Below are 26,508 nucleotides of genomic sequence, written 5' to 3' on the forward strand. Positions count from 1 at the left end.
CGTAGTTTACAGGGAAATGCATCATCGCTCATGACCCTGCCTGCACGGACTTGCTTAGAAGTGCTGAAGAGTTTGCATTCTAGGGGTGAGATTTTTTCCAAAGCAGGCAGGTGGCAGCCTGCGCTCTGCTCCCGTTGACTTCATCCGGAGCAGAGCGAACCTAGCATTGAATTCTCAAAACACCCTTCAGCATTGGTAGGGTGACCAGACAGCAAGTGTGAAAAATCGGGACGGGGGTGGGGGGTAATAGGAGCCTATATAAGAAAAAGACCCAAAATCGGGACTGTCCCTATAAAATCGGGACATCTGGTCACCCTAAGCGTTGGGCCTTCATTCAGCAATATAGGTCTGTCTCCTTTAACGGGAATTAGAATTGCTTTGTTTTCCCATCGGGGCTTTTACATGCTTCAGCCAGTTTCACGTGAGAAGAGGTACAGACTGTTGAGAAGCCTGTCCTGCCGTTGCGGAGGCGGCAGCTGGGTTTGCGGAGAGTAACTCAGCAGTACATGTGGCACAGGGCAGCAGCATTCAGTTCGTCTGTATTTTGTTGGGTAGTAAATACATTTAAAATACAGCTGGTCTATATTTCCAAAAGCGATTCGTTGATCTGGGGTGCCCAACTTGAGGCAACCAAAAGGGCCCCTGTTTTCCAAGCGTGGGTGCTTGGAAGGTATCACACATTTGGCTTCTGAAAAATTATGTCCCCGCAAATCACTAGAAAAACATAGGCCAACATAGAATAAGGCAAGGAGACAATTTGATTATGTACTTAGCATGTTTGTTATGGCAGTGCCGGAGGACCAGCTAAGAACAGGGCCTGATGGTGCTAGGCACTGTACAGCGAGACAGTCCCTGTCCCGAAGTGCTTATACTCTAAATAGAGAAGATAGATTAGGGGGAAAGGATATAAAGAGATTTAAGTGTTGGGATATTTGCTGCAGTTGTTCAAAACAGCTGCCAGCTCTACCGAGGTTTGATTTCTCAGGATGCAATTGAGTTGGCTGCACTTTTTGGCATTTGGGGCATTGCAGAACATGTTGAACGGTTAGACATTTACGTGCACTGGCTTGAATAAGGCCTTATAGGTTATCAAATCCACCATTAAAATGTCACTGATTTGGTACCAAGTGTCACATGGACTACTGCTGCTATTTCGAAAAGGGATGAGCGTAGTATACATTGTTTGCAGTGTTGTTCTAGCCAGTTGGTCCCAGGATATTAGAGAAACAAGGTGGGTGAGATCAAGAAGACCCTGTAGCTCGAAAGTTCGTCTCTTTCAGCAACAGACATTGGTCCAATAAAAAATATTGCCTCACCTACCTTGTGTGTATACGGTCTAATATGGCCACCTAATGGAATCAGGGAGAAATGCAACTTGTCTTCTGTAACCCCTCGGAGAAAAATCTACACTGAGCTTTCATCTTGAATTTAATTCCTGTTTTCAGATGCAGCAAACCCCACAACAGGGTTAGAAACGGCAGTGCCTTTTTGGAGGTTTGCTCTATAATCTAATTCACGTTGGAATGCACCTGAGACTGCAAACATTTATGGCAGTATCCACTCCCCGGTTTGGGATAAACTAAGTCAACTTACTTGCCTGAGGGAATCTGAACTGTATCAATTACTAGATACAGAAGGATGCTTCTCATCTTTAGCTGTAGGACTTAACACCCAAAGTGCTACATGGTAATAACACCCATCTCCTGATAGTACTTTTCAGCAGTAGATCGCAACATGTTTCCCTAAGGAGGTATCACTGGCTTGTTCTCAAAACCCTTTAATGATGGGGATTCCACAACCTCCCTGGTCCAGAGCTCTACCAAGAGCCAGTAGCCCACCGGTCATCAATCATCGTGAAATGTTTGTACCGCTAATATTCAAGGAATTGTGTGTCTATGCTGCAAATTATGGTCTTAAGGCAGGTAACCAGGTGACTTGTCTTGGACAGTTCTTTTCAGGCAAGGGGTAAAAGCTGCTTATCTCCCTGTCTGGTCATTGTGTCTCTTACCTTGTAGGCCTATTTGCAAACTGAGCCAGATTAATAGATTGCAAAATCTACACACAGGAAAAAACAATGGGGGGGGGGGGGAAAACATATTGTTCTGATCTATCTGGGGGTGCAAACAGGCATCCAGGATCTTTCACCAAGGAGACAAGCTGACAGCACAACTTATCTCATGAATGGAAGATCACAGCCAAGCCTGGCTGTAAAACATTGGAAGAACTGTGGGTGAGCATTGTCCGGCAAGTCTAGCCTCTAGAATGCACGTTGATTTTATTTTCTACGTAACCATTCGTCCCCAATCACTTGAATCTCTGTACATCATTACATAAACTGTAAACACGGCTAAGGACTGCAGCGAAGCCGTGAATACTCTACAGTGAGTTTCCAGCAGCACAGGGGCTGGATGTTCAGGGACGTGCTTGGAGGTGCCAACCTGTAGAGAGCATACGGCCTGCATAGGTCCAGAGGGGAGCTTTTGGGTTGCCAGGGCTGGTGAGTCCGGGAGCTGAGCCCTGTCGTGCACAGTCAAGACTTCCCCCCAGCTAAGGGCAGATGGCAGAGAGGTGCATCACAACCCTAGGTACCTCCAGGAGGCATCACAGGAACTCCTATGAGGTAGGGGGCCCACAGACAGGGAAGGGTCAGCAAGCAGGCTGGTTGGAGTGGGGAGTACTGATGAAGATACACCAGGGCGAAAGGGCTCCATAAAAGGCACTGGGACTTGGGACAGAGGGCTGAGGACAAAGCAGGAGGAGGGAAGGAACCCAGGGGAGACAGTTGGGCTGGCCAGGCTCTGCAGGGAAATGGTGACAGCGGGGTGGGTGTTGGTTCCCCAGCCGAGCAGAGCGTAAGGTCCTGAGACCACACAGTAGGTTGCCCCCGGAGCAAATCCCTAATTCCCAGTTTTGGGCAGTCGTCAGCGTAACTGTGACGTGACTCATCCATGCACTGCAGTATCCTCTTGTATCTGTCCTACAGCTCATACTTACAGTGCACGCAATGACGGATCCTCATGGTGGCTGGCTCCCATGCCCTTCACTACCTTGGGAATGTGGAGTGGCACCTGCCACCCCCACATGTTGTGGGAGCAAGGACACCCAAGCTTCCCTGCCTTATGGCACCCACTCTCTTCTGCCCCTTTCAGTTTCTCTCCTTTATATGGCCCAGGTGCCTTCTCTTAAGCCCAGCTGGGAGGCAGCTGACAAGTCCCAGGCAAGGACCCTGGCCCGTCACGCTGTAATTAGGTGTTTGCAGCAGACAGGTTACTCTTCTGGCCACCAAAAATGTAAAACAAACAAACAAACAAAAAAAGCCTCTAAATGTGTTAAGCTGAAGAGGCTTTTGCATGCAAGAGACACAAATACAACTGTGCCTGCACCAGAGTTTAGGAAGGACGCAGAGGCAGCCTGAGAGCGACCTCAGAGATCAGAAGGGGCAGGGAGTGAACCCAGCATGCAGAGCCCAGCTCCTGGGCCAGGCAGACAGCTACTCTCATGGAGACCTCCTGGAGAGATGAGAGTGGCTGGGCGCAGGAGGATGGGGGCTACCAGGCCACACATGGACCCAGCAGTCACCCATCCTCAGCTTGTAACTGAGCGGTACATACAGTAGCCTCCAACTTTTAAACCCACCCAACCCTCTCTTTCAACCAGCCAGCCAATCGCAGGGGCATGATGTGTAACACCACAGGGTTACCAAGGTAAGGGGGCAGGGCCATCCCCCACCTCGTAAGCAATTTCCCAGGTTGTGCTGCGATTAGGATGGTAACCACTGCACAGAATACATTGGAACCCACGAACTGGCCATCTAGGTAGGGAGAAGGGTGAAAATAAGCAAAGATAGTAAAGTTTCCATCTGTCCGAGTTATGTCAGGGATTATTAATGGTGCAGAAGGAAATTGGTATTAATTTAAAAGAAATTTTAATCCTCCCAAGTCATCTTATGAAATCCAACTCCCTCCCCATCCAGGTGCTCCTGGCGCTTTCAATCCAGGGCTGGCAATCCCCTTCATTACCCCCATGTTCCGATTTGCAGCAGCTGCTAAGCGCTAGGTTGATTTCCTCAGATTTCTGACCTGCTCCGGGTTACTGCGGTCACAGAAGCATCTTTTGACCAAGGCAGGGACGGGCAAACTTTTTGGCCTGAGGGCCATATCGAATTTCCAAAATTGTATGGAGGGATGGGGGAGGCTGTGCCTCCCTAAACAGCCAGGCATGGCCAGGCCCTCACCCCCATCTGACCCCCCCCTCCGACAGTCCCCCCGGGACTCCTGCCCCATCCATCCCTCCCTGTCCCCTGACCTCCCCGGATCCCCTGACTGCCCCCTGCCGCACCATCCAACCCCCGCCGGGACCCCTGCCCCATCCATCCACACCCCTGCCCCCTGACCACCACCCTGAACTCCCCTGCCCTCTATCCAACCTCCCCTGCTCCCTGCCCCCCTTACCATGCTGCCTAGTGCACCAGTGGCTGGCGATGCTACAGCCACGCTGCCCAGAGCACCAGGACAGGAAGCTGTGCTGCCGGGCTGGAGCCAGCCACGCCACCGCACAGCACAGAGCACCGGGTTGGGCAGCACAGCTGCAGAGCCGCGGCCTGGCAAGAGCTCGCAGCCCGGCTGCCCAGAGCATTGCGCTGGCAGCGCAGTGAGCTGAGGCTGCGGGGGAGGGGGAACAGCAGGGGAGGAGCAGGGGGCGAGCCTCCCGGGCCAGGAGCTCAGGGGCCGGGCAGGAGGGTCCCATGGGCCGTAGTTTGCCCACCTCTAGACTAAGGATATGTCTGCACTACAGAGACTATATCAACATACACCTCTACCCCGATATAACGCAACCCAATACAACACACATTCGGATATAATGTGGTAAAAGCAGTGCTCGGGGGGGGGGGAGCGGAGCTGTGCACTCCGGTGGATCAAAGCAAGTTCGATATAACGCGGTTTCACCTATAACACGGTAAGATTTTTTGGCTCCCGAGGACAGCGTTATATCAGGGTAGAGGTGTAGTTGTATTAAGGTTGATGTGCGGCCATAACCTCATAGCATAGATGCAGCCTACCCCCATGGAAGGGGGGTTACTGGTGATGTAGGAACATCTCCCAAAACAAAAGTTTGTTTCTACTGAGGAAACCTTTGTCCAGCGACACAGCTGCATCTACACTGGGGGTGAGGTCATCATAGGTCTGTCAGTCAGGGTGTGTTCTGTTCACCCCTCTGACCTACATAGCTATGGTGACCTAACTTAAGTGTAGACCAACCCATAAGAATAACGATCCTCTGCCTTGCTTGGGGGCACCACTCAGTGTTCCCTATGTGGACACACACTATTCCAGAATAAAAGTGAGTTCATTCCAGTAAAATTATTCACAAGTGAACTTTGAGAGACCTAGTGGAAATACAAACACTGGACACAAATCTCTGCCTGTTTCCTCATCACTCCAAGAGCCTTACGGGATTTGATCAGTGTCTGTTCTGTGTTCCTGGACCCTCCTCTCTTTCTTCTCCATCTAGCCTGTTTCTCTGTCCCTAAAATGGCTGGTAAGAGAATCCTCCTTTTAAGTTGCAGTCCCCTTTGTCAGATGACCTCCTGGTCAAATTCTAACCCTGGCATTTGCAGTACCATTGGGACAGAAGACAGTTAACTGTAAACTGGTTTTATTTATGGAAAATGGAATGCTTCATCGACTAACATTTTAAATGGGGTATGAACAACACATTACAAAAACAAAGGAGTTCACATTGCAGTGAGCTATATAATATGGCAGCAGCTTAAAAAATTACACATTTACGGTAACCCATCGGTTACAATTAACGGTAACCCTGGGTAATAGAGAATTCACCTCTGTTGCCATCTCACATTAAAAAATTAAAACACATTCAGTAGCGACGGTTGAAACGGGGGTCACTGGGTCTGTTTGCTCTCTCCTGGCCTGCAAATCCTTCCCCTTGAATCCCTCCGCCATGCACCATCTGGCCTTGACTGCCACTCTGCATGAAGCCGCCACGCCTACAAAGAGATTCACACACAAAGTTTTCTTCAAAGTGTTTAAGTTTTCACTGCAATCTCGATTATCAAATTGATACAATTGGTGCCATTTGCGTTTCTTGTATGATTTTCGTTCAGTAAGATGCACCAGATAAAAATCATGGGAATATTTATTACTCACTGACATTGGATCAATGACAAATCACAAACGTTCTTGAATTAGTTTACTCTGCATAACTCCAAATAACTTTTGTTTTCTCACAAAAGATTCTGCTGAATAATTTAAACATGCAAAGGAATGACTGTTACAAAGGGAAGGGAATGGGAATAAAAAGGTACAAACCCCAATTATCCTTGATAAAGCTGCTTACCCTGACAGGCCTCCCCGATGCACTGCATGGCCTGGTCTGCCTCTACCACCACCTAGAATTAAAAAGAATGTTCAAGCATTCCCTTTATTATTCCCCCTATTCCAGTTTTGCTTTCTTTATGCTAATAATGCTCTATGTTTACCAGTAGAAGTCTAGCAGCAATTAGCAATAAAGCAGTAAGTGTACCTTGCCATCTCTCATGATCCCGTCCCATCATTCCTCCATCTGCACTGCCCTGCCATGAACGATCTTTATGTCCCTCAAACTTTCGACCATGATCTCCCCAATCACGTCCATCTCTGGAAGGAAAGAAAGGAAGAAAAATCTTTAGGTATGTTTCTTACCAGTTTCATAGCATGCAGTGAAGCCAAACCCAACATCTCATTCATAAACATATTAATATCATTTACCAAGATACAAGCTTACCAATCCTGAATCTACAATGTTCAGCTGTTTAACCATACCTCAGTAGTTAAGTTGCTGAACAATCCACCTAATGTAACAAATGGGGAAATAGGATTTCCTTAATCCTATTTATGCAACAGGGTATATTTGATGCACGACTTCTTCTCCGAGTATCCAGGCTGGCCATTCTGACCAACCCACTAATCAAAATTCAATCTGAGAACAATGTATCTTGTCATGTTCTGCAGAGTGGCTTATTCAGAGGAAATAGTATCTAATTTTAAAGTTAACAAAATGTTCAGCTTTGGAAGCGTTTTTACTGGGTTGTTTTCCTGAACGGAGTTAAATGCTCTTCCAGGCTGGTCCCTGCCACTTCAACTGAAAATCAGAGGTAAAACCCCACTGTGGAACTGACAAACGTGAATAGACACAGAAGTAACAAACAATAAATCTTAATATTGCGATAAAAGGAAGATTAATGAAGTAATTTCACTGAATACCTGTGAGTGCTTCAGTTATACAGTTGGAAAATCTTAATTCATGCTGAGACTGGCATGATGGTTAAACAAGAACTGTCTGGGATTCCAGGTTTGTCCCATATTGGGTTTTCCATTAAGATTCTGGCTTCTCTTCCATTTAAGTGTCTCAAATTCAGTCCATTAGCTAAAAGTTACTCACTCTTCAAAGAATTTCAGGAGCACCAGGGTCATAATCAAATTTCACCCTTAGAAGAGGAAGCCTTAAAGAGAACACAGGCAAAGCACAGCAACTCCTTACTACAGAGCTCCATGATGCCCAGGGGCGCTACATATGTAAATCCATTGCACAGCCAGGAGAGAACAGACCCTCAGTGAAACTATTTGGAGAGAGGATTTACTCTGGTAAAACCGGTTCCCTACTATCACCCTTCAAAAAGTTCATTTGAAGTTTCAAAGAAGCATGACCATTGCAAGTGCTGGTGAAAGACTGCCCTCATTGCCACATACTAACCGAGACTGTGGAGGAATCCCTCTCCCTTCACTCATTCTTCTGTCAGACCCATATCCACCCCAACTGTCCCGTGAGTCTCGTGAATGACGATCTGGTCCTCCATGGCGCTCATCTGCATAATGCTGAAAGATGAAGGGTACACGTTGGAATGCTGTAACCTGATCCTCAATTTGGTAAGAGCTGGTCAATAGACTTTACCCAATTCAATAACCTATCCATCAGTACAGGGCACGTTAGGATCGCAAGATTTCAGAAAGCCCATCTAGGAATGTCACCACTAGAGCAAAAATTTTCCTCTAAACAACTTCAAAACTTTTTTGCTAATTTCATTTTGGTCTAGTTTAATCTGAAAGTTACTGTGTGAAATTAAATTCTTCCAATGACTTCCTTACTCACTTTTACCTCTATGTTGTGCCTTTGCATTTTCTATGCACCCTTTTGGTACACTTTACCATACCGAGACACTCACTAGTTGTGTTTATTGTGCCAGAGGAATTACTTCTGATGTATTTGTGTACCAGTAAATAGAACAAGCAATCAGATTACTCAAGTGTTTTCATTTTTACCTATTTAAAAAAGAAATTAAATTTTATATTGCATACGTTTTCCTTTCCTTATCTGCATCTCTTACACTAGTTCACTATAAATTAATCTGACATTCAGTATAGGAAATCAGTTTATAAAAATTAAGCTACTCTAGGCCAATATACCCAATACAACTCACCTGCCCATCGCGATCTCCCATCACTGTTCTTGATCCTTCTCTCCTGAAAAGGAGCAATTTGAATCAGAATCTTGCAATAACATTATTAAACTGTAACGTATACAAAGTATTTAGGGCTGTATTTTCACAGCTGCTGAGCACAGGTTTCTGCTGGAATTGTAGATTCTCAATCTTTACAAAGTATCAAATTTCACCTGCACATATGGAAACTGTGAAACATTCTGGTCAGTCTCAACAGAAGAAGGTAAATAGAATATTCATTGTAGAGACATTTATCTTGTCTACATGTTAGTGTGAGCTTTTAAAACATTTGGCAACTTTCTGACTTGCAACACTGGGAATATATAAATATGAAAGAAACCAATTAGTCATGGGAAAAAAGTGCTGGGTGCTCACAATGCTGTGTCAGGGACTTTATGAGTCCTATTGCAATAAGTTTTGCTTGTAATGCTATTTCTCATATTTTGAGCAAATTTGTTGGAAGCTTTTAGTTGATGACACAGTACATTCAAACACCTTGTTTTGTAAGGTTTCTTCTGGTTACACAGGTTTCACAAGTAAACCCCATAGACACTTACAAACTTAAGCATGGAACAAGAATAGACAAGCTCTGAGGTCCTTTTTTAAAAAAACAACAATAGTATTTATCAAACAAATAGAGAAAAATGCCATACTAAATATACTATTGCCTTTACCTGATTACAGGCAATGCAGGAAAACAAAACACTAACCTGTCCATAGAATGGTCTTGGTATCGGCCACGATCCCTGTGGTCATAATCATGGAAGCGATCTTGGCGGCTAAAATCAGAATGGTATCGGTCATCCATCGCCATTCGCTTTGCCTCTGGCCAGTAGGAGTCATCTCGCCTATAATAAAGTAGAAATTTAATACAATATTGTAGTCCAAATAGAATCATCTTTCTGTTTCGTTCTCTTCATCTCTAGTCTCATTTAATTACTACCTTTTTTTAAAGATAAGCATAATTGTTTACAGGATAAGATATTTTCTTACAGAAGAGGAGAGGTGACAGATATGAGAAAGGAATACAGCAGAGCTGAGGCAGTACAAGTTATGAGTTACAGTATGTGTACACAGAATTACAAAAATTATATGAATTACACTGTTAATCAGTTCTGTCCATGTTTCTTTGAATCTAAATTAAGGAAATACATTATTCCATTTCTATTCTGTGATATATCTGAACAGTTGTTAATTAGATTTGATTTTTAAAATCTGATCTGCCAAAACAGTATCTGAGTTTCAGAAAAAAGACTGCTTTGAGTTAACCTATATCAATCATTACCTTATTGTGCATGTGCTGAAACAAGAGAAGAAATATTTTCTCCTATCTGCATTTGTTTTAAGATTTTCTACAGTAATTTGGCCATCTGTCACAAGGCCTGTCTATATGAACTATTAGTGCAGGGCACGCTGGAATGTAAATCTACCTTGTACTAGCCTGCCATGCACTAACTGTGTAGACTCTGATGCTGTGCACTAAAAGTTCCGTACTGTGCTTTGATCTACCTGTCTTCAGTACACCCAGAAACTTTTAGTGGGCAGCAGCAGAATCCACAGAGACAGTTGGTGCATGGCAAGCTAGCACCAGGTAGCTTTACATCCCAGCGTGCCACACACAATCCCTCAGTCAACTTTTCCCTGAGGGCCTCTTAAAACAGACTGCCTGAACTCCTGTCAAAATGAGATTCCTATCAGCAACAGAGGGAGAAAGATAGATCGAAGTAGGTTTTTTGAAATTACATGGATCTTCTAATCCATGTAGGGATTTAGGGGAATTTACTATATTTTGAGTTTTCTCAATTCAGAGTGAACTGTGATCGGTAACTCTATGAAGAGTTTAATGTGTTTAAGAATGGTTACTGACTGAACTGTTTAATAGTGACAAGCACATTTTTGCATGTAATCTAGTGGAGCATTTGACAGAAAAGCCCATCAATGACTGTCCGCCTACGTAGTTCTCTCCGTGGTTTGGGACTTCCAAAGAGAATCTAAGGACTGCTAGCTTTTCTACTTGCATCAACAAACGGGAAATCATTAACTCACTGTATCTGGAGTTTTTACCTCCCATCTATGTCATATGGTCTTCTCAGTGCCGATCGCCGTTCCTGTTCATAGCGAAGTTGCTCATGCTGACGACGCAGCTCCTCTCTCTCTCGCTGTATGCGATCCTGTTCTCGTCTCCTTTCATGTTCTATGTGCATTCGCTCTCGCTCCAGGCGCTCTCTTTCCATCCGCTCTCGCTCCAGGCGCTCTCGTTCAATCTGTAGGCGCTCTCGAGCGATCTCAAGCCTGTCTCTTTCTTCTCGTTCCCGTATGGTTTGCAAATGCTGCTGTCTCTCCCGACGCTCACGGGTGCTATATAAAACAGCAAGGTAAAAGGCGTAAAGATTTAACCCTTCAATGCTGAAAATGAACTACAAAGCAAAATAGGAACAGCAATAATCCTAGATTTGTGTTGGTTCCCTCTAACAGGCTACGGGGTATTCAGCACTGAGGATGGCTGCTCACCTGTAACTGGAGTTCAATTATATCACCGTCACAGTAGCATGCACATCCTCACAGATCTGAACATTAGGTGCGAGGTCAAGGGACCATGATCCTAAATGCCCTAAGTTCATTCCTATTACTCAAAATATCATCCAAGGACTGTGAAGAAGCAGGAAAGGAGGGTGGGTTAGTGTGAATCTGCAAAGGCTAAGAACTGAGTACCCTCTCTTCCCATCAAGAACTGCCTTGGAATATCCACTGTTAAGAGGGCTGAAAACTGAATACAGAGTCTAATCTATTTAGATCTATGAACAGATACAGATTCTCTGGACTTATCAAAAAAAAAAATTACAAAAACCATGCTGAAGTCTTATGAAAGGGGTTGGGTTTTTTTTTACCCTACCCAGATTTAGTTTTCCCTAGATAAGCTGTGAAATTTTGCAAAGGATGGGAAATGGATGCACTGATTAAGATGGAGTAAAGATCAAGGAATTTAGAATGTGGACACAGTACTACCTTTAACCTTTTATAGAACACTATGAAAGGAGTATCAGAAATAAATAAGCATCTGCACTAGGTCCCTCTCTGAGCTGAAAGGACACAGAGAATGCAGCTTTGAGGGATGGTTGGTAAACCATCATTTATATTTCTATACATACAATCATAGGACTGGAAGGGACCTCAAGAGGTCATCTAGTCCAGTCTCCCGCACTCACTGCAGGACTAGGTATTATCTAGACCATTCCTAACAGGTGTTTGTCCAACCTGCTCTTAAATATCTCTAATGATGGAGATTCCACAACCTCCCTAGGCAATTTATTTCAGTGCTTAACCACCCTGACAGTTAGGAAGTTTTTCCTAATGTCCAACCTAAACCTCCCTTGCTGCAATTTAAGCCCAACTTTGCATACATGCGTAACCAGCTTTTTTAAAATTTCAATTTACTTGTAAACTTAGAATGGTCTGACAAGGTTAGTTACCTAAAAGGGAGCTAAGATTCATGCTGCTAGATGGAATGAGTCTGGATGAAAATCTGCCCCTGATTTTGAGACAGAATCTTCCTCTTAGGCACTTGCCTGAAAGCACTGAATTGGGTGGGATGGAATTGTTTTGGGGGATTTTCCTCTCTCTTGCCCGATCATTTGTGTGCCTGGAGCCAAGCAGCAGTTACTTAATATTAATTAAACCTATGTACAAAATGGAAAAGGCAGAGAATGACAATTTGAGCTAGGTTTTCACATACAGCTCAAATTGTCACCTCTGACTTTTCCATTTTGTACATTTTTTCTGTTTTCACATATGTTCAGATCCAAAGAGGGTACATGAATAACCTCAACAATCAGTGCTTTGCAGTCTCTTCTTGGGCTTGCAGCCTCCAGATGTGTGACCTGACAGTGGGCATCTACATGGGCAATGCTTAACTGAATAAAAAAACTATAGTTCATATACCAACGATAAAAGGATTATGTCCCCTTTAAATAGCTTTAGTGAGAAGTCAGTCACCAAAGTTCTAAAAAGAAAAAAAAAAATTCCAAACAACTTTGCCATTGAACTTACCGGCGTTGTTCTGCCTCTCTAATTTTTCGCTGTGCTTTGATTTTGTCGAATGGCACAATACCTTGTCTCTCTTTGCTCTCTGATTTGCGGTCCTGGCTCTTAAGGCTCTATAGTAAATATAGAAGTTGATAAAGGCTTACTGGAGTGCATTTCTAAGAACATAATTATGATAACAGATCAAACAATACTCAAAATCCCTTCCTTTCACAAATAGTATGTCTGAGAGCTTAGTCTCTGCATGAATTTTTTTAACGTATTTATTCCTTTTATAAGTGCAGACAAAAAACTCACAAAAGAAACATGTCTTAGCTTGAGTGCAATGCTGGAGTTTTGTGATGTCAGCCATTTAAAAGCTATTTTACTAATGGGAATTTTGAACCCCAAAAAATTAAACTTACTCTCTCTTTTGATGTAGTTGAAGTTTTCACGCTAATAACAGGTTCTCCTTTGGATTTGTCCATTACTACTATCCTCTCTGCTCCCTTACTTCCTACACAAACCACAACAAAAGGAGATTACATAATATAATGGGAGCTTTGACTTTCAATGGCACAAGTCCTCAAAACGTGAACATTTTTAACATTAACCGCCTTTTCAAAATGCTGTTTCACAGAAATGACTTCTGCAATTTGTACCCATAACAAAGTAACATTTTTAGTTTATCTTTGCTACTTTACAAACTGAGTTACACCAGGGGCAGATCCCTTGTAAGACTTTTAGATGCTACTTGATATTAAAGAGATATCAAAGTGATCAGGTACATAGTGAATACATTTTTATACAACTGTTTCAATTTCTAAAACCAACAGATACTAAATATGAAATGCACTTGTCATCATAACCTGAATCATTCAATAATGATTGTTATAACAAAGAAACAGAATCCATAAACAAGATACAAATTTTATAATTTTGGCAGTATCCATCAGATACTAGTTATGGTTAAGTTTTACTTACTGTTTAGTTTACTACTAAGTTATATTTGATTAAATTACCCACCCTGTGTGTTCACAAATATATCAGGCATGGAGACATAAGAAGTTGAAATAGAAAAACAAAATCCTATGTTTTCTCATTCTACCCAGCATTTACTACGTAACTAGGGCGATGTAAAAGTCCTGTGTGACATTTTTTGACTACACATCCTATTTCTAATTGCATTCACTTGAACATATATAGCAAATAGTGCTTGTTTCTAAACTTCCACCCTAAAAATGGACCCGATAGACATCAAGGCTAATAATAACATAGGTAGCTGTGTAACTGTGACTATTTCACATATGTGCATGTATACTCTATTTTTCAAATGATCAGTTCCGCAAAGTCTTGACAGAACACCAGCAGCATTTCATCACCCAAAATTATGCACAATAACTCTGTTTAATATGATGACTAAAACTTAGTCAGCTTCAGCAATTTTTAAAAAAGTACTATCCTACCTTCCATCTTACAATCCCAAAAGATTTTACAAAACATTTAAATCATTTGGTTTGGGAAGACACAATTGTAAGGATCCACACGAATCATGCCTAATACTCTATAACAAAACAGCAGTTAAATTACCTGATTTTGTAGTCTTCAGTTGATCTGATGACCCAGACTTCAGCTCATCTTTATCCTTCTCTTCTTTTTCATCTTTTCCTTCTGCTTTCTTAGCATCATCTTGTTGGTCAGTCTTCTCATCCTTTTTAACACTGCCAGACCTATAGAAAATAAACTGATTTAAAACTGAAGGAAAAAAACTCAACACCACATTGACAAAGAATGATATGAATGTGCAGAAAGTCTGAGCTAAAAGCAGCTTGATATAAATGTCCTTTTGCATATAAGGGATTGGCTTAAGTCTCTGGAAGAGATGCACATTATGTTCAATGGCACTGATACTGAAGATGCTAATTTCTCTGTTGGCACGAAGTGAAAAAGATCAGAACCTACTGTACAGCTTCAAAGAAGTTTTGGCCTAGCATAAGATCAAGATAACTGAACTATACATAATAGGAAAACACACACTATGGTGTGCCTAATGCCAGAGAAGATTCCTGAGAGAAAACATGACAACCAAGGTCAAACTAGTAGGGTTTTTGTAGCATGGCTGCTGAACCCAACAAAACGGACACTATACAGTAGATGGGCAAAGCCTCTCATAAAATTAAGTTTCCAGAGGTGAGGGCTAAATTAAACAAAGCCAAAAACTAGTTATCAAATAGCATTTGACAAGAGAGTTATGCTTCAAGAAAACATTTAAAGCAGAGGACTTATCTGAACCCTCCTGGCTACTCTAAGTATTCCTAAAATGAAAAGCAGTGTGGCACTGACGAGAACAAATGGTGGGAACAGAATCTTGAACATCTGCTCTCCAACTGTTGGTTATCACAGTAGCACTAGCTAGCCCTGTTCCATGAGAGAATCTCTCATGTGTAAAAAGCTCTAGTACGGGAACATACTAAAGAACGGATCAGAACTCTGGAGTGGCGCTCTTTATAGGTTTATGATATTGACGTGTAGCAGGCTTTATTGCAGGCTGCCATAAGAAGATCTAGACATACCAAAAAGCCTATGACTGAGAAAACATGGGTCTTATATATGCCTAACCAGGCATGCAATTGAAATATCTGCACTTCACTCACTGTTAACTTTTATAATAGTATATTTGGTAATAAAGATCAGAAAGAACAGTCATTACGATAAAACATCAGAGAGCCCCAAAAAAACAAAAAAACAAAAAAAACAAAAAAAAAACAAAAAAAAAAAAAAACAAACAAACAAAAAAAAAAAACCCCACACAACTGAACTGAAAAATGGAACTGAGAAATGCAACTGAGGTAGGGAGTAAGGTTCCAAGTGCATACAAGGGAAGTTAGCATTCAAGGAAAATAACCAATTTCTGAGATTTCTCCACCCCCAACAATAATCAGGATACTTCAAAGTCTACACAGGGGAGTCAGGGTGGAGACCTTTTAATGAAATTCAATCAGGGATTTAGGTCTTCAGTGATTTTTTAACTCATTTTTACTGTTGGTTTTTTTTTTTTTTTTGCTACTTAAGCCTTATTAGTTCCTAGATAATCAGATACAGATTTGATTTGTGACTGCATACATTTGACCAGAAATGTGACAACGAAACACAAATATTGCTTCCATTCATATTCCTATTTTTGCATGCATCACTCCAGACCTCTTTGTGTATTCACCTTGCTCACTTAACACAGCTTTGTTTTTCCAGACAAAGCAGAAAATACCCCAAAACAATCAAACTATTTTTCAGATATAGAATCTATAGAATGATACCTCTCACTGACAACTGTCTCCTTCTTCACTTCACTCTCTTTTTTCTCTGTAGGTTTTTTCCCAGCAGGTTCATTTTTTGCCTGAAATTATATTTGACAAACACCAGTTGAAACATTTCAGTAATTTAGGAATTCTTAGACGGGGTTATTCTACCTTTTGTTGAGAATGATCACTTACTTTTTCTACAGAAATTATTTTTCCATGTAACTCTGTTTTGTGAAGGTGTGTAATACATTTTGTTGCCTCCTCAGCTGTAGACATTGTAACAAACCCATAGCAGCGAGAACCAGGACTGCGAGCATTGGTCACCACTTTTGCACCAACCACCTTAAGGAGGACAATTAGAGTGTCACTCTAATATAAGTACACAACACACACATACACAGCCCATTTATAACCTTAAAATATTAGCTTCTTTCTCCCCCACCTCTTTTACCTACTCTAATGCAGCCTATCATACCTGGAACATCTGTTTTTACGTGACAAACAACGATGAAAACAATATCTTTTGGAACCAAGCATTGTAAGTGCAATGTTGCAAAAGTTCAACTGGTGAAAAGCAGACAATGTGAAATCTATTTATAAGAAATCCTCTAAAATCAATTAGCTCTTCTGTGCATCACCACCATCATTTTGATGAATGGCAACAAGAAGAACAACGGTCAAGGGCAAGTGTAATTTCCACCCGTGTTGATACTAGTTCAACAATCTCCTAGGATGAGTGCCAATGTCAATATCAAAAATGTAACTTTTCAGTCATTGGTAGTCGTACGCACAAAATATTAACTAATTTTAATTTTTTTCAAATACAATTCAGTTTGAGAGATGGGAAGCACTCACCAAAAATACGATTTTAAAAAGCCTACTTATATGCAATTTTCAAGTACGCTACAGAAGACCGGGAAGAAAATGTTGAAACAGCACGTACAGATAAGTATTTCCATAAAAGCAGATAAAGTCTATACAGCACATTTTATGCTGGGGGAATAAATCAGAAATTCACATAGGCTTCCCTTTTTAAAGTGCAGCTGAAGGTGGAATATGCTTTTAACAAACACATAATTTACCGCAGATGTACTTTTTCCTCTTGTAAGTTTAACTTTCTCCATAATTAACATTCCAAAGAAGAACGTGGATTCTTTTGTTTGAATTACCGTCACTGCTGTCAGATTATTCAGGCAAATACAAAGACAGCTGTCACCGGTAGTTTGGATTCACATTTGTGTCATTTCTCTAGAATCATCTCCTCCCAGATCATCAGATGAAATTTTGGATTAAAACTAAGCAAAATGAGTACACCTCATTTTAATAATGTAGTTTGACATAGTTAATTTTCTTGGCATGAAATGCAATAATCGCATGCAATTCAAACAAATCCCCGGATGTGCTGAACTTAATTCATTTGATTTAATATAAGATCACAATATATTAAGTTTTGCTTTTTCTCAAGTTAAATTTGCGGAAAGCCATTGCCACCGCTTCCAGCGGGAACAGTATTTAAGCATTATCATCTGACAATGTCGTTTTAAAGTAAACTACTGAACCTCTGAGAAAATACTTAAATATTTTAAGTTACTAATTTTGGCATCCATCATCTATTAAATCAGCCCTTCCAATTTTCCTCTTAACAGGGGTTACGGGATTTAATTCAGCACACCATTAACAGCAGCATACAAAACCTTTTTTCAGGTGTTAAAGCCATTAGCCTAAATTGATTCAAACTAAGATCTGGAGAGGAAAGGATATTTTTTGTATTGGGTGAGGGACAAAATACAAAAGCTTAAATGGCTTAGATTAGTACATCTTATTTGCTGTTGTGTGCACCAAGAATATTTTTGACAATTTACGCTTCCAATTACCTGTACTTCATCTGTGGTATAGGTATTCCATTATAATACTTTAAATAGCAAACACCAAGAGAAGAAATATCGTTAGCTAGTTTGGGGTAAAAGGATCAAAAACCTTACCTTTCCGTATTTGCTAAAAAGATTCTTCAAGTCTGTAGCTCTAGTAGTGGAGGCAAGTCCACTCACCCAAAAGTTTCTACCAGAACTGCTACTAGCGCGACCTAATTAAAAAAAAACCCTCATTATTTCACCATAATTAAAAAAAAGCAATTCCAGTTCACATTCTTTAGTCACAAGTCAACTGAAATATACTGTAAAATTTACCTTCACTGACTGACATTCTTGAAAATGATTAGTACCTTTAAGATCGAAGTATATAGTACATTACTTTACAAACTAAATAGAATGGTTACTCACCTTAGATAACTGTGGTTCTTAAGAGATGTTTTGTCCATGTGGATCCCACTTATGGCACAAATATTCCTCATGCGTGAGAGATTGGAATCTTTGACCATTCAATCTAGACTCCTAAGTGCCTAAATCCCTTTAGAAAATGAGATTTAGGCTCATAAATTAGTTAGGTGTTGTGGCGCTGAGTGCAGCAAAACCTAAATACCTTTAAAAATATGGGCCTACGTGTCTTAGGAACCTAAGTGACTTCAAAAAAATGGATTTTAGGTATTTCTAAGGTAAATTTTTCAATCACCTAATGCAGGGTATAATGGCTGTTAAAAGTATGGGTTGAGCTCCAAGTGGCAGCCTTGCAGATTTGATATAGGAAAACTTCTTAGGAATCCTGAAAAGGGTGTCTCGCTTTAGTTGTGTGGGCCTTGAGGCCCAATGGAGGGGGCCTATCTACTCATGGGTAACAAATTGCAATGCACTGAGTGACCCACTTGGATCCATCCACATAAGCATAGCCCTGAAAAACAGGTTCTACTAGCTGTTGAAATGCTTTACTGGCTTCCACTTGAGCTGTATTCTGCACACAGATCTTCCAGCTGGCAACTCTGCCTAGCAAAATCCCTATACAGGTGTGGGTCTACTCTGCTCTGATTACCTGATGTGCTGTCCATGCATTAAATTGGGCTTGGGAGAGTTTTCAGCCACCTATGAAATGTCCTTGCTGTCCATAACTGAAACATGTCTTTTTATCAATCCTAGTACCACTCGCTTACCAATTTCCTTAGGCTTCTGAGTGGACAAATGTCCTCCTTAACTGGGTGGAGCAGATCTTGATCTAGCTATCTGCAATTGAACCAACAGTTGCTCAGTTTGGAGATATTTCTCTTTCAGTCTCTTAGAACTGCTCTAATATTCCTTTCAGTTCCTTCACCAAATGCAGGTTAGCTTTAAAAATTTTATTAAGATGATGTTAAAAAAAAAAGTGAACAGAGTTTGAGGATAGAAGTTTCTGGTTATCAGGGAATAACGTACAGATTATTGAGGGTGCAAAGTCTGGTTTAAGATTAGGTGGCATAAGGAATACATAATCTGCAGTATCCCCGATTGGGGGTAAAAGGTTGATGGGTCAAAGTACAGGCATTGAGATACGAGGGTATGAAGTTCATATACTAAAGCCCTTCTCTTCTCTTGACAAAGTTCTCTTTTCCAAATCAGATTCTCACTTCCAACAAGAGTTGTGCACTGGAAATGTTTCTCTGTCAACCATCTGGACTAAAACCCTTGTGATCCTCAGTGTGGTTAGCAATGATTTGTGCCAACAACCTGGTCTTGTATATAAAAGTCTAATTCTGCATCTTTCTCTCCAGCTCAAGAATTTTTTGGACTAATGCATGTAATCTGCTCAGGTATACAGGCTGTTCTCCAGTATGTTGATCAGTTTCAGAAACTGAGGCTTAAGCGCTGACGCTCTCTCTACTCTTCCATATGCCTTTTCAAGACTCGTCTCCAGCACTTGCCTGGATACCAGCTACTATAGCTATCCTCACTGCTGGGGTCAATGCATTCTCAGTGATATTCCCTCTCTTTATCTTGTCAGAGATTTCAACACCTTCCATAAATTCTCTGGTTTGAGCTTGCCAGGTAGGATAATCAACCCCTCCACTGAGTCTGGGGGACCTGTCCGAAAAACATTTCAATTTAAACTTTACATCTGTCATTCTGTCTCTCACTGGCAGATTTCAAAACCTGCTCTTAAGACAAAGATTTACAGCAGGAACAGATGCTTCCACTGAATGACTACCTGTTAACCCTCTAGTTTGTCAGCCACATGTGTAAATAGTCTCTCTGTCAGTATCAGATCCTCCATCAGAATGTTCAGGATCCCCATGCTCATTGTGCTGGGAATCTGTGAGCAGTTCTAGTGGATACAAGTAGCACAACCCTATGGTGAATAGATATCACAACCCATTTCTTCATCTATTTCACACAGTCTCCTCCCTTCTGGGTATTATGGAGGCAAGATCTGGACATTCACAAAGCATATGAAACTGTTCTCCTTCAAAGCTCTGTATATCAATTACCTGACCATATGCCCACCTATCAGACCGCCTTACTGCTTCTGTACTATCAGTATGAGACACATCACTGATGAGAATGGGTGTGTAGGAATTCAGCCCAAATGTCTGCAAGTATCCATAGTGCTAGACAACAGAATCAATACAGTACATGCACACACATATACTACCACTCTAATCTCTTTGACTGAATGATACTGATTGTCTCAGAAAGAGAAATCAGTTAAAACCGTGCAAGTCTCAAGTCCAATTTTTGGCACCATTTGTGTAACAGGAAGGGGGGCAGATGAAGAAATATTACATATAACTATTACACTCCCCTTTTTCTTGCACCTCAGCATAACATTTTTCTGAAGCACAAGCCAGAGTTCTCTCTTTATGCATTATGCAGTTAAACCTGATGGCTATTGTATGTAAAACCCTGAACAGCTGTTAACTGTTCCCAGTCAGCTTCAAAGAGAGTACTATACAATTTCTTAGTACACAAAGAATTAAGACACAAAAATATCGTAAACGGTATTTGGAATACTTATGAATATTTTTAAATAAAGCCTTTTAGAATGTAATAGAAACATCGGTAGATTTACAAACTGTCCCATTTTGTTGCTGTTATATATATTTAAATGTAAGGTTTCAACATAACATTTGCATTTCTATACTTTAGCACGCACATATAAACAAAACCCCACTGATCCTATTTCAGAGCATTTTTCAGTCTTTATAGTGTGGCCCTAATATGTATATCATCACCTGGATTCTTCAGAGCTTGAGAAGAATGGAAAAGAATAGCGATATTGCCAAACACACCAGAGCCTTGTCAGCAAACAAAAATCTGGGAATCCTTACAGCTAGAAGGATTCCAGCCCCTGGATTAATAGTTCCTGGTCTCAGTTGTGGGTGAAATAGAAATCTGAAGCCTATAACCAAAGTGGTAGAGGTACTGGGATCAACATTTAAAATATCTATCCCCTGCATTTGTCTGAAGCGCTCACTCTATAGGGTACTATCTTTCGCCCCACAAACCCAGCTAACTCAGGTAAGAATTTACAAACCTTTACCTCACTGAGCTCTGCTCTCTCAGACAAACCCCCCTTTTAACCTCCACCTCCTCCCTCACCTAAACTGCGATTGGCACAGCTCTCAACTAGTGAATGTGTGGGACCTGAACAACTGCTCGCCCTAAATGAACGCTACTCCCGCAGCTTCAGAAGCAGCTACTGAGCATGTCTACTAATGCCACATGTGCTTCTGGATGTCCTGGGTCCTTCCACCGGCCCTTGGGTCTCAAAGTTTCGAAGGAAAGAATCCTGGAAGGATCCTGGGCTGGTATTTGCTTTGAGGAAAAAGAAAGCATTTGATGTTCTTGTGGGCAAACAGGTATACCATGGGAGGGCTCTATTTGCAGAATAGAGGCTTTAGGATGGAGTCCGTCAACAACTACTAGTGGTTGGCTGAATACTGAATGTTGAGGCAATTATGCCAAATTGTTTGTTCCTGGTAGTTATCCTGTAACGATGGCACTAATTCCATAGCTTGATTGTCTCCTGACAAAGAGAGGATGAGTTGGCACCCTCCTGCCTACTGATATAAATTACTTTACCGAGGCGTTGCTGTACTGTGGTTCTTTTCAGGAGCATCAGAAAAGCTCTTTAAGTTAATCAAAACATCTCGAGTTTCAGCACATTGATATGGAGTAAGGATTCTTCCCAGGACAACACGCCTTACATTTGCAGGTAGTTTAAATGGACCAGAAAGCTGCTATGGAGACACTTGTAATTTCTATCGCTGTGGGAGGAGAGGTGCAGGAATGGTATCTCTTCTTTGCAGCCTAACTAGGGCCAGGTCCACCAGCCCAAGGAAACTACTATACGAGTTGGAAACACGAGGCAAATATTTGTATTTGGTGGGTTGGTAAACAAGACTTCAGCCAGCCTCCAAGGTGAAGACTTGCAAGAAGTGTCACATGAGTGCACAAGGCCATGTAACGTAACAGTTTAAGAGATTCTTGCTGTTGTTGCAGGGTTTCCCCGAGGATGAAGATCAGGGACATGACAGCCTCAAATCTGTCTTGAGGAAGGTATTCCTTTGTTGTATTGGAATCTAGAAAATACTATGGACTGGGTTGACCAACCTCAATTTGGAGGATCCAGAAAGGCCGAACAAAGGGTTTGCTGACCCTGTCTCAATACTGGTAAGGAGACTTAGCACAGAGGCCCTACTTACAAAGGTATAAGAACGGCCATACTAGGTCAGATCAAAGGTCCATCTAGCCCAGTATCCTGTTTTCCGACAATGGCCAATGTCAGGTCCTCCAGAGGGAATGAACAGAACAGGTAATCCTCTTGCCCATTCCCAGCTTCTGGCAAACAGAGGTTAGGGACATCATCCCTACCCATCCTGGCTAATAGCAATTGATGGACATATCCTCCGTGAACTTATCTAGGTTTTTTTTTAACCCTGTCATAGACTTGGTCTTCACACATCCTCTGGCAAGGAGTTCCACAGTTCGACTGTGCGTTGTGTGAAAAAATACTTCCTCCTGTTTGTTTTAAACCTGCTGCCTATTCATTTCATTTGGTGACCCCTGGTTCTTGTGTTATGAGAAGGAGTAAATAACACTTCCTTATTTACTTTCTCCACACCAGTCATGATTTTATAGACTTCTATCACATCCTCCCTCTTGGTCATCTCGTTTCCAAGCTGAAAAGTCCCAGTCTTATTAATCTCTCCTCACAGGAAGGCCGTTTCATACCCTAATAATTTTTGTTGCCCATTTCTGAACCTTTTCCAATTCCAATACATCTTTTTTGAGATGGGGCAACCACATCTGCACGCAGCATTCAAGACGTGGGCGTACCATGGACTTATATGGAGGCAAGATGATATTTTCTGTCTTATTACCTATCCCTTTCCTAATGACTCCCAACAGTCTGTTTGCTTTTTTGACTGCTGCTGCACATTGAGTGGATGTTTTCAGACAACTATCCACAATGATTCCAAGTTCTCTTTCCTGAATGGTAACAGCTAATTTAGACCCCATCATTTTATATGTATAGTTGGGATTACGTTTTTCCAATATGCATTACTTTGTGTTTCTTAACACTGAATTTCATCTGCCATTTTGTTGCCCAGTCATCCAGTTGTGTGAGATCTTTTTGTAGCTCTTCGCAGTCTGCTTGGGACTTAACTATCTTGAGTAGTTTTGTATCATCTGCAAATTTTGCCACCTCACTGTTTACCCCCTTTTCCAGATCATCTATGAATATGTTGAATAGGATTGGTCCCAGTACAGAGCCCTGGGGGACACCACTATTTACCTCTCTCCAGTCTGAAAACTGACCATTTATTCCTATCCTTTGTTTCCGATCTTTTAACCAGTTACCAATCCATGAGAGGATCTTCCCCTCTTATCCCATGACAGCTCACTTTACTTTTTTGGTGAGGGACCTAAGGCACTGAAGAGGTGGAATCTCTGGGAGTCAAAGTCTCTTTTTGGAATCAGAGGAACGTCTTTCCAAACCCAATGCTCCCTATATGAATTGTTCAAGAAGGTAGAAATAGCTACAGAGTGATGAGTTCTGGTGGAAAAAGATCAGCATATGGTCCAGAACGTGGCCTTCAGAAAAACAGATAATACATTAAGAGTGTCTATTCGTTAATGGAATAAGTTCATTTGGCTCGATGTCAGCGTTTAGGCTCAGCCACTAGGTGAAGAGGTGCCAAGTAGGAGACAGAAGGAGGAAGAAAATTTAAAGAAAATTAATAAGACTGCCAAAAGGGCAGAAAAGTGTCCTTAAATACTTACAGCAATTACTAATATTTACAAAACTGATTTGATGAAAGGGTACCAGCAGGCAGACACTGCCAAGTTCTGTTTTATTGCTGGAGTGGTCAGAGCTAACAGAGAGGCAGTTGGATCCGCACTGCCCTACATACCCTTGAATGGGGAGGTGAGACAGAGGTATAAGGACATGCACAGGCAATGAGGCCCAGCTGACACTCCTGGGTGAAAGATCATGATCTTACTTGCATATGGTGTGCACATGCCCCGTAAGTGGGATCCACAAAGACAGATTCCATGAAGAAAAAAGAATTTGACTGAGGGAGGCAGCCTTTGAAGATTGACATGGAAGTGTACAGCTATTGCAATTTAGATTTATATGCAATTATTAGAATCCTTATTTTAGCAAAACAGAAGATTATATATAAATATATGAAACAAATGTATCAAACTGAGTAGAATTATGAAAAGCTCTTCACCCAATGAGGTGTCCATAAGCACCTTCACTGGTTGAAGGATGTATTTGCCACGTATTAAAGGTTTTCTTTGAAGTCACTGTTACAATTTGTGGGATACAGTCACCTGATATCTATAGAAAATGATTAGAACAATAAGCTTTCCATGGTACACACTAAGTATTTTTTTAAACAATGGTTACAAAATGCAGATAGGAAGACAAACAAATCTTGCAATCAATAACAGCACTTCCACTAATTTCAATTATGTACATTTACAATAACCTACTCTGCAAAAAAGGCAAAGAAATTACACAGATTTTACCAAATGAGTCCTAGGATGAAGATTATTTTCCTTTACAACATACCTTTCTCATCTTTTGACACTGTCTTTGTATCTCTGTCCTCCTCAGGGCTAAAGACAAAAATTAATGTTAATCAATAAGGAAACAAAAAGGAAAATTAACTCTAAATTATGGTATTAAAATACCTACCAGAAACTAGTTGAGAAACAAAAGACACCTTTGCAAACTTGTATTAAGAAATCTGACATGAAATAAAGGAAGTCAGATTCTTAAACTTATGTCTGGCAGAAGATAAAAATAAGAATTTAATAAAACAACCTTTGAAGGTTGAGGAAAGGAAGGAAAATCAAACCATCAGTTAAAAATTGCACAAGAAGAAATAAAAGATTCTTTAGGAATAGACTACAATTTCATCAGTCTTGCTGGCCAATTGAAGGAAACAGCTTACTTGCATCACTTAATGACCAATAAAAAAAGATAGCATCTGGTCTAAAACTGAGAAAAAACAAACCTCTTTTTCTGATCACCGCCCTCATTGGTAGAGGACTCTTTAGTAGCAGATGATTCTTCAGAATTAGCTTTGTCTTCTGTTTTCTTGGCATCTTCTTTACTATCTTTGATTTCAGGACCTGCATCTTTATCCGCTGTTTCCCCACTAGAGGCTTCCAGATCTTGTGATGGTTTGCTACTCTGATCACTTATGTTTTCTACTACTAAAGATTCAGAGTCCATTTTCTCTTCATCTATTGTCTGTTCACTTGTCTCCCCTTTTGCTACAACTAAATGCTTTGCTTCCTTCCTTGAAAGATCTTGTGCTGACTTGCTGTCCAAATCTAAAGCATCTTCCTCCGACTGACTGGCAGCAAGAGCGTCCTCTTCCTCTGCTAGCTTTTTGCCTGCCACGGCGTTACTTGCTTCCTGTGCATATGGCTGCTCCACTTCGGAAATTTCTTCTTTAAGTGGTTCAGATTTACAAGTTTCCCCCAAAATCTCGAGTATTTTCTCATTTTCTACGGATTTAACAGGAATAGAATGGCACAAGATTTAATCACCAGGGAAATAAAGCAATCACAAATGTGGAACTGGCATGGCTGCCACACTAACACCAAGAGAAGTTCTAAGCTACACAGAGATTGGAAAACCCTAATGTACACAATATTAAAAGTTCTAAACTATTTGCAGCCTAACAAATTATATTAAGCCCAAATGTTATAGGGAAGAAAATGCCCCCACAGATTTAATAAAAACCTTCTGGCTGGTCCTTGACATTCTTCATGAAATTGTTCAGTTCTGGTTCTTCTCAATTTAACTTCCACAATCCAAGATGCTTAACTGAATGTATCAATGCACTGAAAGTTCAATTTTCTAATTTCTGTGAAATTCTTTTAGCAGACACTCCAACATGAAAACTGGGACATCTTCTGATGTATATTTTCAGTCCAGAAAGTGAATAGAATCTGTATGGAATTTCCATGAAGAAACTGTCTTCTTTCTTCTGTATCCAGTTACTAATTTTTAAATTTTAGGTCCCTACAATGGCTTTATACTGCCTTTTCTGCTCTACTAGTTAAAAAATTAAGATACTCTGATATCACAAGATCTGTTTCACATGTAGAATCTTTAGCTTTTAAACTGAAATTAACTTTTCTAGATCCATTTACGTAGTTTAGGAGGCTTTTAAATAACCACTTTATGTCAGTGAAAATATTTAAATGACAGACATTAGTTCACAGATCTGGGGATATGATTGGGTTTCCAATCTCTATGATCCTTGCATGATCTGGATTGTCCACCATAGGAATAATGCAA

At 41.1% G+C, this 26,508-nt stretch overlaps 1 protein-coding gene across 4 annotated transcripts in view; it reads right to left on the reverse strand.

Annotated features, from left to right (window-relative positions):
• Positions 1-5,638: 5,638 nt before the first annotated feature.
• The window catches only part of LOC117868800 (scaffold attachment factor B1-like), a 31,165-nt gene continuing 10,295 nt past the window's right edge, over positions 5,639-26,508 (reverse strand). The window contains exons 7-21 of one of the 4 annotated variants that reach the window (XM_034755068.1): positions 25,211-25,709; positions 24,763-24,809; positions 17,799-17,899; positions 16,009-16,158; positions 15,832-15,911; positions 14,108-14,247; positions 12,943-13,034; positions 12,545-12,651; positions 10,562-10,855; positions 9,208-9,345; positions 8,477-8,519; positions 7,753-7,874; positions 6,544-6,656; positions 6,358-6,409; positions 5,639-6,007 (exon numbers count right to left, since the gene is read on the reverse strand). In XM_034755068.1, coding sequence (XP_034610959.1) covers positions 5,878-6,007; positions 6,358-6,409; positions 6,544-6,656; positions 7,753-7,874; positions 8,477-8,519; positions 9,208-9,345; positions 10,562-10,855; positions 12,545-12,651; positions 12,943-13,034; positions 14,108-14,247; positions 15,832-15,911; positions 16,009-16,158; positions 17,799-17,899; positions 24,763-24,809; positions 25,211-25,709 — 2,108 coding nt within the window. In that variant the 3' untranslated portion in view covers positions 5,639-5,877. Of the gene's footprint in view, positions 6,008-6,329; positions 6,410-6,543; positions 6,657-7,752; positions 7,875-8,476; positions 8,520-9,207; positions 9,346-10,543; positions 10,856-12,544; positions 12,652-12,942; positions 13,035-14,107; positions 14,248-15,831; positions 15,912-16,008; positions 16,159-17,798; positions 17,900-24,762; positions 24,810-25,210; positions 25,710-26,508 lie in introns of those variants that run through there. The other 3 variants (XM_034755065.1, XM_034755066.1, XM_034755067.1) reach the window with 3 other exon arrangements.

Source organism: Trachemys scripta, chromosome 22 (genome assembly GCF_013100865.1).
Source record: "Trachemys scripta elegans isolate TJP31775 chromosome 22, CAS_Tse_1.0, whole genome shotgun sequence".
In the NCBI taxonomy this organism is placed as follows: domain Eukaryota; kingdom Metazoa; phylum Chordata; order Testudines; family Emydidae; genus Trachemys; species Trachemys scripta.